The sequence below is a fragment of the Mya arenaria genome, chromosome 12 (genome assembly GCF_026914265.1).
Source record: "Mya arenaria isolate MELC-2E11 chromosome 12, ASM2691426v1".
Classification (NCBI taxonomy): Eukaryota; Metazoa; Mollusca; class Bivalvia; order Myida; family Myidae; genus Mya; species Mya arenaria.
Genome location: NC_069133.1, coordinates 43,159,311 through 43,175,348, shown reverse-complemented (window position 1 = coordinate 43,175,348; position 16,038 = coordinate 43,159,311). Strand labels below are relative to the sequence as shown.

General features: G+C 40.2%; 1 protein-coding gene across 1 annotated transcript; it reads left to right on the top strand.

Annotated features, from left to right (window-relative positions):
* Positions 1-934: 934 nt before the first annotated feature.
* Positions 935-16,038, top strand: LOC128210715 (peroxidase-like). The gene is made up of 15 exons (XM_052915069.1): positions 935-1,121; positions 2,806-2,953; positions 3,465-3,679; positions 4,116-4,219; positions 4,977-5,113; positions 5,466-5,572; positions 5,866-5,967; positions 7,515-7,613; positions 9,147-9,307; positions 10,484-10,737; positions 11,282-11,458; positions 11,883-11,999; positions 13,406-13,575; positions 13,775-13,877; positions 15,978-16,038. Exons 1-15 carry the CDS (start codon positions 935-937, stop codon positions 16,036-16,038), a joined length of 2,142 nt encoding a protein of 713 aa, XP_052771029.1.

The window sequence follows — 16,038 nt, the reverse complement described above, 5'->3', positions numbered from 1 at the left end:
AGATCACGACTTGGGTGTTACTGGACGGAAACAGCTTGTTAACGGCTAATTTTGGACGGTGTAACGCGCCGCTTAATGATACGACGTGTATTTCTGTTCTCGTCGTTACTGCCTCAGAAGATCGGACAGGTAATGATCATGTGAAAGGACTTAGAAAAAAGTGATTTTTAATAATATTGGATGTATATTCTTTCTAATTTTTTAATATAAAATTCGTGTAATTCTGATCCTGTAGGATGCGTTTATTTTTGTTTGATTTGTTACTTCATAAATATTATTTCTTTATTAATATTTTAATTGTATTAAGTTGATTAAATCGGATAAAATGTTCTGAAACATATATTATGAGATAAATTAAGTTCCTCAATAGTGCTAAAGAAATACACGCTATTAGTATAAGTTGTTTAAATGCGATGTGAAGAAGAGTTTTGGTGGCGTAGTTTTATCAAAACGGACGTTTACTAAATTATTTATTTTGGTAGGTGGGATTTTTACATTCAATATCAAATTCATACAATAAGATCTGTAAAATCCATACTTGTTTTGGTATTACGAGATTAATTAGCGATAGAGTACGGTCACCGGGACTATTTTTTTTAACACGACCCTTTTTTGGCTTTATCAGAACACATTTGATTGTTTAAAAAGTACTACTTTTTAACATTTTTTTTTAAAACAAATTTGCATGAGCAAGCTCGTCGTAAGCTGAAGTTCGTGATTGTTTAGAGTGTTAAAGAAAGTTCACCAATTTCTACAAATAATTGCATATCATTTATTTGGCAATCGTCTGTGGTTTTTTTTTAAAACTGCTCTGTAGTTTGTTGTTGTTGCTGTTGTTGTTATGTTTTGTTGCTATTTTCGGGAAAAAGTTGGGATACATATACTGAGTATGCTCATTAAGTTTTTTTTTGTTTCGTTTTCAGTGACCACCAAGATGAGTGTATTGTACTCTGTGGTCGTCTTCCTCGGTGTCACGTGTCTGTGTGCGCATGCGCAGATGGGTGGCACGTGCGGTGGCATGAATCTAATGCAGCTGAGGGCGATGATATCACGTGCAATCGAGAATGCACGATCTGCACTTAACTCACAGAAACAGCTTAATGAGTACTTCAGCCGGACAGGTGAGCTGAAAAATCACGTGAAAAACTTTCTTCGGCCCAATTTTGCTGCGGAATTCGATTTTGAATAGAATGCATCGGATTTCGGTTCCGTCATAGGAATTTATATCAGATGTCCTAATCCCATCTCCCTCGCCACAACCCATCCTATTTTTGGTACGCAATATTCAGCGGCGTTGTTGTTTGGGAACTAAAGACAGCGGTATGCGTAAAGCAGAATTACAAGACTTGCCATTTTTCGGTACGCAGACTTACAAAATAGTTTAATATTGTTTGGTACGCAGTTTTCAGGTAGAAAATCGAAACTTTCGGGATGCAAGGGGGAATCGTAATTTGAACGTTTTAAATAAAAGTAGTTTTAGTATTGCTTATACAGTGAGACTTTTATACTTAATTTGCACAAAATGTACATTCGTTAAATTTTAACTCATAATTCATTCTGTCCTACATGTAAAAACTTTTCTGTATATTTCAAAGGCACATTTCATTTACAAATGCCTTCACGGTGAGCTAACACTTATGATCCCCTTAATTAATAATTAGCCTTTGACGAGTTAAAACAAGCCGTCAATTAGTGTATAATCATCAGGCGAACATACTCTACAGCGTTTCTTCTTTGAATGTTTTTATTTATGGAAGGTTTTGATGCGCTATTTCCCTAATTTCAACTTCGCTGATGAACATCAAACAAGCTTCCGCCTTGTGTTTTTAATGACAGTGTTGATTGAAAATTTAAGACATGGTTTTGGAACCTGAAATTGCTCTAAGCGTACAAAGTAAGCATTTGACTAAGTCATATCCTTGATAGTTATAATTTTTAGAACATATTAACTGAATATTCAATACAATGGTTAGATGTTGGGGTCAAATAATGAACTAAGTAGTTTGACCTTGACCTTGGAACGGCTTTGCTCCGACATGGATCACTTGATGGATGTAGGAGGTATGTAGCGAACAACAAAAGTAAGGATAATACCCTTGACCGAGTCATGCAACATTGACCTTAGGGTGGCGTGGTTCCATAATGGCTTCCTTAGATGAAATGTGAGCCAGGTTTCGTCAATATCTTTCTATGGGTGTATGACGTATCAAGCGAACACAAAATGTAAGCCTAAATCCCTTAACCAGTATTGTGACTTTGACCCGACACAGTTCAATACTGGGTTTGTTTAATATGATGCTTTGATGAACAGAAAATCAGTTTTTTTTCAATATTCATCATTTGGTGTGGGATAAATTGGGCGGAGAGTCAAAAACGTTACCAACGGAAGGACGGACAGTCGGACGACCATCACAAAGGTTATTCGTAATCCCCCCCCCCCCACCATCTCGTCAATTTGTGTTGGGAGACGTATCAAGAAACTACCACAGGCAACGAGTTAAAAGAACGGGTTCTTCGTGTGAACGGGTCCTTCTATTTGCCGACGTTTTTTTAGAGTGCGAATATATTATATCTGTCTAACGTTTTGGAAACCATAGAAATCATTTATGCAAATATGAATTATACATGTGGATATGTCTGTTGAAGGACATCCACGTGGTTTATTTAACACTTGGTGTCATAATATACTATAGCCATACCTTTGACCCTAATTCACAAGAAGTCTTTAATAAGGCCATTGTTTTTAGCAAAACTGTATCATCTTTTTCTTCGATTTATAAACCCATGATGACGTCACGTCTGCAGGTTTTGACGAGGCAATGAACCCGACACCGTATATGGCGAAGACGTACCACCAACATTACGCCGCCTTCTCCCATCTGAACGCCCCCGCCGCCATCCAGGTGGACTCCGGGTACATCGTGCAGCACGCCACCAGGCAGATCGCACAGACGTAAGCCATTTGTTAAACTTCTTTTTTCTTCTCGTCACGTCCTTAATAGTAAAGATGTGATGCTGAAAACTTGAACTTACCTAGCTTAGAGCTCATTATGCAGAGATATCCTTTGTCAGGGGCAGATCCAGGATTTGACGTAAGAGGGGAGTGTAACTTACAGGCGAAATATTTTGACAAGCGCTCCCTCCCTCTGACCCGAAATTTATGTTGTTTAAAGTGATTCCACGGTTGTTTGAGGGTACTCCAAGCTTTTTTTAAACAATATCTAGTCCGACGGAACATTTTGGGCGTATTTGATCACATTTTTTCTTATATTGAAATAAAAGTAAAATTAGACTTGGCGTATCCGCAGTGAAGTTCAAACTCGCTGTAGAACGCGATCCTACCTTGTTTTCGAATTTATATCTCAAAATTGGTATACGCATAATACAGTTTACATAATCGCCATTTTTGTCTTAATTGCTCTCGACGATGACGGCAATATTTAACTATAACACTGTCCATGCAGGTTAATGATGAGCCCGGAACAGCTTTACGCATGCCCGGGGCTACGGGAGCTGTGGCAGGAGCTAATTTCGCCCTACTGCATCCGGCGAAACGCCATCTGTGACGCCACTGCACGCTACCGCTCCATCGACGGTTCTTGTAACAACCTCAACAATCCGGTCTGGGGCCGCTCCAACCGCCCACACAGACGTCTGTTGAAACCAGTCTACAAAGATGGTAAAGATAAAAGACTTATCGTGGGTGAATGTGTTCTTTTTTATTAACATTTAATTGATTAAGAAGCATTGCATGGTTTGAATCAAGAACGAAATTTATAATTTAACAAATTTTGAGGAAATTTAATAATTATTAAGGGAGGGAACTCTTTCTCATTGCCGTAGGTTCATTTGTAGCCCTTCTTAATTTGGCGCCTTTCTCACTTGTTCTTTAATTTTAATCTGGTTTGTTTGTCAATATTAATATCATTTTCAATCTAGCAGACTATTATTGGGGCCAATATATATATATATTTTACATTTGTCTTTGTTTTTCTGAGCGCAATAATTCAAGATTAAATTTGAATACAGATATTTTATTTGTACTATGATTAAGTTGTTTCGTAATGTCGTCATACCATTCCCATATGTCTGATACTATGTTCTGTTACTTACAGACATCGGTGAGCCCCGGAAGACGGGCGTCACAGGCGAACCTCTGCCCGGCGCGCGGACCGTGAGTAACGTCGTTCACAACCAGGACCCCTGCTGCTCTGTCAAGGTACGCTGTATACCAAACATTTAAACCCCTGCTGCTCTGTCAAGGTACGCTGTATACCAAACATTTAAACCCCTGCTGCTCTGTCAAGGTACGCTGTATACCAAACATTTAAACCCCTGCTGCTCTGTCAAGGTACGCTGTATACCAAACATTTAAATAAAAGGATAACATTAATTATTCAGATTTTTGTTAAAGTTAACAATGAGATCAACGAGATCTTTGTTAACTTTAAAACATTAATACTTTGATGATATGCGCTCACATGTAAATACAACTTATACAGCTGAAACAGGCGCATTGAATGTTGCAAGAAAAAACTGCAGATCACAAATGTGTCCATTTAAGTTCCAGAGAATTACAGATTTGAAAATTAACATGATGATGACATTAATAGCGTTGTTAACTTAACTTGCATAGTTCTGAACAATCGGGTTTTATGTATAGGAACCATCAGTGACTTTTCAGAATTGCATTTATCATTAAACACGTGTATGAGAGGCAGTTTAAACAATGCATTTCATCCCTGTCACCTTTTTTTCAAGCTCTGAACTTTCTTGTGACCATCAAAACGCGGGAGGGGTGATGTTTTTAGGAGCTTGACCTCCTGTCTCTACACGTACAGCAGTGGTGTCATATGATGGACAACTACCTGGTACAGACCACTATCGCAAAGGGCGCGACGATTCCACCATAATTTGATGTTGCTGTATTTTCATTTTCACTTGACGTCGGCTCTATTTTTGTTCTGATGTTTCAGGAGCGGGACCTTTCTCTGTACGTTATGCAGTGGGGTCAGATGGTGGACCACGATCTGACGGACACCGCCATCGCCAAGGGCGCCCATGACGCCACAATCATCTGCTGTAACCTCACTAGCCAAGTACTCCAATCAAGGTCCGTCCGTCTACTGATGTTCATTTCATTGCATGTTTGTTCAGGCGCGTGAAAATACATTTCAGTGCCCTATGTCCGTCTACAAGTTCAATCAAAACTCGCTTTGTCGAAGTCATAGGTACCTCGGGAAAAACCTTGAAATAACGAACATTCGATATAACCGAAACACAAAACAAAGACAAAACCAAATACGTTTGAACTGAATTCGACATAACCATAACTTCGAGATAACAGTGTTCGACTTAGCGGGTTTTACCTGCATGTCAATCGTTGATTTGTTATAAATGCCAAAGTTCTATATACACTTCTGATGCACTATTTCCGTTCACCAACGAATATTTCTACCCAACAGGTCAGAGTGTTTCCCGATTCCTATCGCCCCAGGGGACAGCCGATTCAAGGAGCCCTGTATGAACTTTGTGCGCTCCATAGCCGGTCACAGCGACTCTTGTGAAATTGGTAAGTTAGCTAAAGGTACAATATGGCAAAGGTCTGAGTGCTATATCCGGTCCCAAATTAAATGACATGTTTATATATTCATGTATGTAAGCCAAGAAGACTGTTTATCAATAATTTATACTATATATAAGAAATAAGTCAGCACGTCCGGTTGCCTCTTAAAACATGAATAATACTAGTTGTCTTATGTATTTTCATCATCGTCCGCCATCAGAAAAAAATATATTTGATTGCTTATTTGTGTATTGATAAATAATAGATTTTACTACATTTTTTCGTCCGTCCGTTTGCAGGACGACGTGACCAGCTGAATCAAGCGACGTCGTTCTTAGACGCCTCCTTCCTGTACGGGCACAATGACGAGGACGCCGGCAAAATCCGCTCCTTCCAAGGAGGTATGATCCACTTCATTCAGGGGATGTAACACTTAAACACTTGTACTGGCTTCAGATAATGTAATGGCCTCTCTTTACCAAAACAAGTCGTAGTGGCCTAAATAATAACAGAGGTAGTAGTAGTAATAAAAGTAATAATAATCTATTAATACTACTACTACTGCTACCACTACTACTACTACTACTACTACTACTACTACTACTACTACTACTACTACTACTACTACTACTACTGCTACTGCTACTGCTACTACTACTATTACTACTACTACTACTACTACTACTGCTACCACTACTACTACTACTACTACTACTGCTGCTGCTGCTGCTGCTGCTGCTGCTGCTGCTGCTGCTGCTGCTACTACTACTACTACTACTACTACTACTACTACTACTACTACTACTACTACTACTACTACTACTACTACAACAACAACAACAACAACAACCACTACTACTTCTACTCATCATCATCATCATCATCATCATCATCATCATCATCATCATCATCATCACCTTTATAGTTATAATTAAAATTTTAAGGATTATAATCATAAAATTGATTATAAAGTGAGTAGTGACATAACTACAGTTATAACTAGAAAAGCCATCGTGTTTACAGTATGGCCTTCAGTTAACAAAAATATATAACATAATGCACAAACCTTCAGACACTCAATCAATTATAATTAATTGCGTTCATAAAAATGGCATGAACATACTTTGTCATAAATATGCAACGTAATCAATGCGATGCATTTTTAAAGCTTTGCATTTCGCATGTCACACAAGTAAACATCCTTAAGGGGGTGGGGCGATTGTTCAGAAGTATGTTAAAGTTAACAACGATGTTAATGTAATCGTTGTTAACTTTCAAATGTCTACTGCGCTTGAAATTTCATGGATACACATGTGATCTGCAGTATTCGTAACAAGATTTGAAACAATGTTTCAGCTGCACTTATTTCATTTAATTAAATACAATAAACTGGTTTTAGTGGGGAACGAACTCACGACGGTACAGTCAAGAAAACATAGGAAACCGATACTTGATCCACTCGCCCACAGGGAGGCATATGTCGCCGACGGATATTAAAACTTTTATTGAAAACAGCATCACGTTATAATTTCAATCAACCAATCACGTTACAGCCTGTTGTTGAATCGCATTAGAAACGCATTTCAAATTTGTTGACTTCGACGACTAAATTTGAGCAAATATCAACATTTTTTGAAGGGTTCCAGCCGTCAGTATCTTAGTTTTAACACTCATAATTATTTCCAACATTTTATTTCGTAGCATCAATTTTTCGTAAAAATGGCACTTTACAAACAAGTCCTTTTAAGATCTTGAACGTATACTCGTTGATAAGATGGCGCCATTATCCATTATTTCCATAAATAAGTAACCTTGTCATATATCAAGTCGCCATACCAGTAATCGTTTTTTATACAGAGCGGCATATGTTTCAATACTTTGTTGATATGTACGAGATTTCATGATTGTACATACGTTTACCTAATGTGTATATTATTTATATGTGTAGGGAAACTGAGGATGACAAGGGACAAGTTGTTCCCAGCAGGCCTTGAGGACCAGACCCACTGTGAATTGCAGAACCAGGGCGACTACTGCATGAAGTCAGGTAATCATCTCCCCCACTCCTTCTCTCCCTCCCCTTACCAACTCGTACCTCTCCTCCCCCACTCCACGTAAGCCATCCTTCCAATTTCACTGCAAATTACAGAACCAGAGATACTTCTGCAAAAAAGACAGGTAACGTTAAACCCTCCCCCACAACTACACCCCACTCCCTCGCACAAACCTTTACTCTTTCCTATCCCAAGTGGGCCAGGATGACCAGACTCACTGTCAATTACAGAACCAGGAAGACTGCTGCAAGAAGTCAGGTAACACTCCCCCACTCCCGCACTCCTACTCTCCCCTTCGCCACATAAATTTACCGCGGGCCATGAGAAACAGACTTACTGTGAATTGTAGAACCAGGACTACTACTGCATGAAGTAAGTTAAAACTTTCCCTGTCACCTACTAATACTCTCCACTTCCCGCACAACTGTCCCCCTTCATTTCCCCAGCATTTCTTGATTCACTGTTTTTTCAGGACCAGGGAGACTACTGCATGTAGTCAGGAAACACTTCCACACACCCTACTCATATCCCCCCCCCCCCCCTCACAACTTACCCCCATTCCTTTCCCATCCGATCTTGACGACCAAACACAGTGTGAATTGCAAAACCAGTGATATTTCTGCATGAGTTCAGTGAACACACACTCCGCAATTCCTACACTACCCTCCCCACACAACGTACCTCTTCCCGTTTTCCAGCGGGGACTCACTGTGAAGTGTAATGACACTTATGTTGCATCTTGTTAAAAAAAGGCTTTTCCATGTTCTTCTTCATATTTCTAACGATACTGAATTATCTACATGCCGATAAATATAGGCTCTTTCCCAACAGATGATTTCCTCATCCTTGTGATCAGAACTACTGTGAAGTGTAATGACACTTATGTTGCATCTTGTTAAAAAAAGGCTTTTCCATGTTCTTCTTCATATTTCTAACGATACTGAATTATCTACATGCCGATAAATATAGGCTCTTTCCCAACAGATGATTTCCTCATCCTTGTGATCAGAACTGACACATCTATATCTTAATGATAAGAACGCGAATATACTTACATGCTGTACAACTATATTCCCCATTGATGTATTTTCCTTAAAATGAAACAGGTAATGACTCCCCGGTGCATAGTCGCTTTAATACCATATACATATATACATACAAATGAATATATCTGCAAATGTGTTTCACTCAAACCGGACACTTTCGGATTATGCCGAGGAAATATGGCAAGCTAGTACACCATAGTATAAATAATTTTATCTCAGATACTTGCTATGATGGACCTCGTTATGGTAAACATGTATACGTCTCTATTGGAACTCGCAAAGTACACTGAGTATTTCATGTTTTGATCCTGCAATGCATCCTAGCATATTAACCCTACAGTAAAGGTCTGCACCAATGTGAATGGGTTTTTTATTATTGTGAACCCTTTTCTTAAAACGAATCTGAATTTTGAAAATTATTGGACACTTTTTGGTTTCGAAAAGCAGCTTATAAAGTGGGCACTCCATTTATCATTGCAGGTGATTTCCGAATTCACGTAATGCCGGGCCTCACGGCTCAACAGGTCATGTTTTTGAGGGAACACAACCGTCTTGCGGAGGCCTTGGCGATGATGAATCCCACCTGGTGTGACGAAGACATTTACCAGGAGGCCCGTAAAATTGTCATCGCAGAATACCAGGTATGACACTAGTGATGCGCCATAGTTTTTTCCTAGACTCTTCACGGCTAATTACAGGGTGAGGAATCACGTGACTTCAAAGGGGTCTCACATTTCATGCGCTTAGAAGCAGAAAATAACTATTTAACCGATCTATTATAGGCTATGAAATATTTTCATATCTTTACTGTCAAAAATGTTATTTGAAATAAACGTCACTTACTTGTTTGTTAACATCGGTAGTGACCCGTGCTAACCCATGTTAGGATCCCTTTGAAGTATGTGACTGCCGACAGAATGATTTCTTATTTTAGTAAACGCTTGTAATTTTATCATACAGTATATTTTGATTACAAAACTGTAAAGTTTCACACTAGAACTACCCTTAATCCTAGTATGCATAATGCACCAGTCAATTGACTTTGACTTTCGGTCCAGCCAAGCCCGGGCAAAGTCCCCGCCCTGCTCGTCAACCCCCCCCCCCCCACCAAATGCTCCCGAACCAAGGTAAGGCCCATTCACCGCTATATATGGCGGGAAGACAAAACCACTGCATTCACCCGGTACTGCGGGGCCACCTGGAAGGTAAAAACATGGCCCATTTTCCCGGCTATCCCCGTTATATCCCTGGACCTGGGGGGGGGGGGGTGCGTGGTTACAATTGACTGGTGCATAATGTATATGGCGTTAGTGGGTAAGGCTGCGGGGTTGTATCACTTACAAGTTGTTTTACGTAACAGCAGGCCAATGCAATTTGAACCATTACTCAAGTAGCTATAAGACTTATGCACCAGTCTGTTGTAACCACGCCCCCTAAGGTCCGGGGATAATCGGGGAAACGGGCCATGTTTTTACCTTCCCGGTGGCCTCGCAGTGCCAGGTGAATGCAGTTGTTTTGTCTTTGCGCCAAATATAGCGGGAAATGGGCCTTACCTAGGGCCCCTGGGGTGCGGGGACATTAGGCGGGGATTATACCATCAGTTCGTCCCGCAGGACGGGGATTTTACCCGGGCTTGGCTGGACCGAATGTCAATGTTCCCGCTATTCCCCGGACTTTGGAGGGGGACGTGGTTACGATTGACTGGTGCATTAGTAGTGCACAGATAAACCAACTAGCGTAGTGCGTGTTTTTTTTCAAATTCCTTATTTTTCTTTAAAAAAACATGTACATGTTTATTTATGTCTCTCCAACCACAGCACATCACATACTCCCAATGGCTACCGCACGTGATCGGCGAGCGCCTGACGATTCAGATGGGGTTATCACCCACACCGGCGGGCCATAGCACAGCGTATCGGCCCGACATCGACCCGTCCGTCTCCAACGTGTTCGGTGCCGTCGCTTTCCGGTTCGGTCACACGCTTTTACAGAACACGGTACTCTTCATGAAGAACCAAGGGATGCACGTCCGGAATGAGATGGCTTTCAACCGGCCCGCCATGATCTTCAGGTTAGTAGAGATGGTTTTCAATATTGATCGTAATTGAATCTAAGAATGATATAGCTTATCGGATTGCGTGCTATGAATAACGGTTCAAACGTCAACCAAAGTCCAACTTCTCGACAGTTTCCTTATTGTTTTCGAAATAGATGTCATAAGAAGTATCTTGAAGAGTATAGTTGTATGATTTTCACAAGTTGGTAGATATATCACCTGAACTTTGTAATTCCTTCATCAAATTATATTTATACTGCCTGGTTTAAAATAGCTTTTCTTAAAAATCCATTTCAAATGTCATACTCTAGTAACTACTTTAGGCAAAACAAGTTATGGTTTTTAGTAACCACAAAACCTTTCTCGTCCCATCCAACCATTCTTTATCTATAGATTGTGTTTATTGCCATTCTCTACAAAGCATACTTTACATAAGCGCACCCTCATTACCAGGCGCTGATTTATGGCGTAGCGCCCTGATGGGGTATCCTTTGCGGGTAAGGGGCCCTCGCTGTATCTCTCCACAGTTCAACCAAGTTTTCTTCTCATTTCACTGTAGCGACCAGGCGATGGGTTGTTCGTTTGTGGGTATGGGGTTGTCGCTGCATCCCTCCAGCCGCGCGGACGAACAGGTGGTGGACAGTGTCCGCAACAACCTCTTCCTTGACATGAACGGCCGCAGCTTCGACCTCATCTCACTCAACATCCAGCGGGGCCGTGACCATGGAATAGCCGGGTAAGATTAAGGTGGGGTTAAGGTATTGATGCTTGTGCTGGTGCTTCTGACAATCATACGCGTTCATACTACTCTACTTTCTTCGCTTAGTTTTTTAACGGCCACATAACGACATCGATAATAAAACCAACCTTCGCTCACAAATTAGCTCGGTGCACCATCGATAGCCAAAGATCAGGGGCGGAGTGTGGGCTTAGGTATGGGCTGGTATTCAATACTGGTCTTACTTGGATCTTAGAACCATGTAGCTAATCGGTTAACTTGTTATTAATAACTGAGTCAGAATGAAGACAATGATGTATGAGCCTAAGACTACTTAGTTGCATATTTTTATTGAATATCACCCCTGGTCAATGTTTTAGATAACGCACAAATCATTCCAAGCACGCCTTTCATCATTTGTAAAGTTAGTTCTTGTTTGCAGGTATAACGCATGGAGACAGTTCTGTGGACTGCCGTACGCGATCCATTTCGGCACGGGGCCGGGCGGGCTAGTCAACCACACCCCGAAAAACGCACAGAAATTGTTCTCGATCTACAGGTATGTGAGACAACATCTGTCGACCCCAATGGATTATAAGTATCTTCTATGTCAGAGAGTCAGAGAGTGTAAGAACCCAACCCGTAGTTTTTAGGCTTGAGCTTTTGTTATAGACCACAAAAATTCATCTGAGTCACTGTGGAGTTGAACATCATACTCAAGTACTCAAGTACCAGATTGCAATGCAAATCAGTTTCTGAAATATACCTGGAATAATGTTTGACTTTCAAAATAAGTTCATTTAAGAGTCTGTTATATTTTGCGTATATTAACAGTAAAACACACGTATAAAACGCGGATATGTAAGGGAAAACTCCTATAAACCTGAAAACTCTTTGAAGTTCTGGTTTTTACCTGAATTGGAACTATATTGCATAATAATTCTATTAATAAGATACAACAGGGGAGGTAAGTCAGATGTTCAATTCATAATTAGTTCAGTGTGGTTTCCTCCCTTCCGTCCGCAGTGTTTTAGCAGTGAAATTAGCTAAGTGGACGAAATATACCCAGACGCATTGTATGTTATAATAAAGAACATTTATCCTACATTTGTAAATAATTTGTTATTCTCCATTTGCTTAAGCTATGATCTGAATTAAAATATTTTTTCTATACTACAATCGTGCTCATATTCTCTTTAAATTGAAGTTTTGAAGTTTGGGTGGGGGGTGCGTAATAGAAACACTTGTATAATGCTTTAGTTGAATCTGAATACTACCTTTTGCTATGATGCACGTTTTATTTTGCTGCTCGTGGAATACACCGAATCAGTATGGTGGATGGATATGGTTAAGCGTGGGTTTTAGTGGTGCGTGAGTGAGTGGGCGGGCGGGTGTATCGGCAGGTTGGGTGTGTAGAGACGTGCAGACGGGAGAGCGAGCGCGCGAGTGCCGTGCTATCATTCATATGATCTGTTGTGAATATCACGTAGAAGGAATCATCGCTCAAGCCGTTCAGCACTATCAATGCTTTGATTTTGTTCGAAAGCGGGGGTTTACCGAGTTTCCCCTGAACACCCTGCACAAGGGTTTGGATCTCACACGAGCGGCCATGGTAGATGCTTTTTATCCTGCCTCAATTTGAATAAACTTAATAAAAATATATTTTTCACTGGATTGTTTTATTCGTGAAAAAGTAGTTCCATACGGGTACTTTTAATATTTGCCCTTGTGCAAGATAAGGATGTCCAGCATGGTCAAGGATTTGGATCTACCTATCTAGGGTGGTAGATAATGATCTTTTTTCTGTTTAAGGTACCGGAGTACAGTTATGTATATTAAAACATGCATGATCCGAACAAAACATGTTGAACAGTTTGCCTTCTGCCTGAAATCAGTAAACAAAATATTACTCAATATAATTCCAATAAAAAATCCTTAAAAACTTATTCATTATATTTCGACCAGGCACCCAGACGATATTGACGCGTTTGCGGGCGGCTTGTCGGAAACGCCGGTAGAGGGCGGCGTGATCGGCCCTCTCTTCAGTTGCATTGTGGGAGAACAATTCTACAACCTGAAATACGGCGACAGGTTCTTTTATGAAAACAAGGACAAACGGACAGGCTTCTCGCAAGGTAGAGTAATGTTTGAGGCTAGCCAATGATGATGATGATGATGATGATGATGATGATGATGATGATTATGATTATGATTATGATGATGATGATGATGATGATGATGATGATGATGAATACAATGCTTATATGTGTGCTTTTCACGATGATGACTTCCTTGAATGAACGAAAACAATGAATAAGTTATTGTCTATTCTAGCTCAGCTTAACTCCATTAAGACGATGACCATGTCCAAGCTGATGTGTCTACATTTCCACACACCGCACGTGCAGATGAACCCGTTCAGGATGCCTGGACCAATGTAAGAGTTCCATTCTACCCATTCATGAACATCATCGCAATTACAATATAGGGTTGAACATTTACCCCTCTGTTTACCCCTGTGTCTATCCCTCTGTTTCCCCTGTGTTTCCCCCTGTATTATCCCTATGTTAATACCCATCTGTTCCCCCTGTTTCCCCTCTCTTTCCCCTGCTTAATTCTCTGTGTCCCCCTCTGTTTTCTCCTTTTTACTCTCTGTTTACCCCTCTGTCCCCCTCTCTTTTTATCCTCTTTTTACACCTTTGTTTATCCCTCTGTTTGCCCCTAAATTTTCCCCTCTGTTTTCCATGTGTTACTCCCCTGTTAACCTCTCTGTTTACCCCTCTCTTTTCCCCCTTTTTCACAGTGTTTTCCCTCTGTTTACCCGTCTGTTTACCCCCCCTATTTTCCCTCTGTTTTCTCCTCTGTTCTCCCGACTTTTTACCACTTTGGTTTCCCATCTGTTTCCCCTTCTAATATCCCTCTATTTACCTCTCTTTTTCTCCCTTTGTTTCCCCTCTGTTTTCCCATCTTTTCCCGTCTGTTTATCCCTCTATTTTCCCCTTCTTTTTCTCCTCTGTTTTCCATGTGTTTCCACTCGGTTTACCCCTCTGCTTACTCCTCTCTTTTCCCCTCTTTTCCCCCTCTGTTTCCCCCTGTTTCCCCTCTGTTTACTCCACTTTTTCCACTTTATTTCCCCTCTGCCCCCCTCTAATATCCCTCTATTTACCCATCTGTTTCCCCTCCATTTTCCCCTATAATTTCCCATCAGTTTACTACTCCGCTTTCCCCTCTGTTCTCCCCTCTGATTATATCTTGTTTAGGTATCCAATGTACATATAAGCTTTTCGTTTCATTATGCCATTTTGTTTCTTCTCCGTTTTCCCCTCTGTTTCCCCTCTTATTCCCCTTTATTTACTCATTTGTTTTCCACCCCGTTTTCCCCTCTGTTTCCCCTTTAAATCCCCTCTTTTAACCCACCTGTTTACCACTCCGTTTTCCCCTCTGTTTTCCCTCTTATTCCCCTCTTTTTACCCATCTGTTTTCCCTCCATTTTCACCTCTGTTTTCCCTCTGATTCTCCTCTATTTACCCATCTATTTCCCCCTCTGTTTTCTCCTCTATTTTTCCCTCTGTTTTCTCCTATATTTTCCCCTCTGTTTCTCCTCTATGTTCCCCTCTATTTTCCCCTTTGTTTATTTCTTGTTAAGGTATCTGTTGTATAAACACGTTGTTCATTTTACCCTATCATTGTTTATAATGATAAAGGTTGGTGTCTGGTGACTCCGTATATGTTTGGTATCATCTAAATGGTATTCCTGGTAGAATAAATGACGGAGAAAGCATTTTTTTTTGTATTCTTTAATTCAAGTGGAATCTGTCATCACAGATATGGCCTATTAAAAATCTTTCAGTGTCTAAAAACATGTTTGTGTACGCACTTGTTTATATCAATTAAATCCTTTAAAGTGATTCCAAAATAAAATGCGTCACCAGGCATCAGATATTCACATTGATTACCTAAATGTCGGCGTACATATCTCAAATTAAAAAAATGAGCAAGACAGTGAGAGACGTTGTAACATTATATTGTTTTAGAATCTTGAGTCTCGAATTACTTCATTAGCTGTAGCGCAATTATTTTAATATATAATGTTATCTAAAACTTGGTTCACGACATATTCTATGCATTCACCTCGGCTAATAATATTGATATACTTATTGATTGTATTTTAATTCGTCACCGTACAAACATAGCGAAACTCGCTATGTCGAATTCTGTTATCTCGATGTTCGGGTTAAGTCGAATTATTCGTAAAGTTATACATTGTTTGTATTTCGGTTATATCAAATGTTCATTATCTCGAAGTATTTCCCCAGGTCCAAACGACAAATCGAATGTTGACTGTACTTTCCTAGAGTTATACTTCATGTATTATTTGAAATAATGCGGTGTTTCGGGCAAGTCATCACTCTAATAATAGTTCTATGCGAGGGTAGTCATCATTTCGATGATAATTATTGAAGGTGTTTCTTTTCATTTTAATTGCTGCATACATGTACAACATAATTATGGGGAGAGTATTTTCCATGCGTTTCAGGAACCCGATGATGAATTGTCAGCTCTTCGATGACCTAGATCTGTCGCTATGGAAACAGTAA

Coding starts and splice junctions, on each gene's coding strand:
- LOC128210715 (XM_052915069.1), top strand. CDS start 935: ATGAGTGTATTGTACTCTGTGGTCGTCTTCCTCGGTGTCACGTGTCTG. Junction 3,680..4,115: donor GAAACCAGTCTACAAAGATG/GTAAAGATAAAA, acceptor TGTTACTTACAG/ACATCGGTGAGCCCCGGAAG. Junction 13,576..13,774: donor ACGGACAGGCTTCTCGCAAG/GTAGAGTAATGT, acceptor TGTCTATTCTAG/CTCAGCTTAACTCCATTAAG.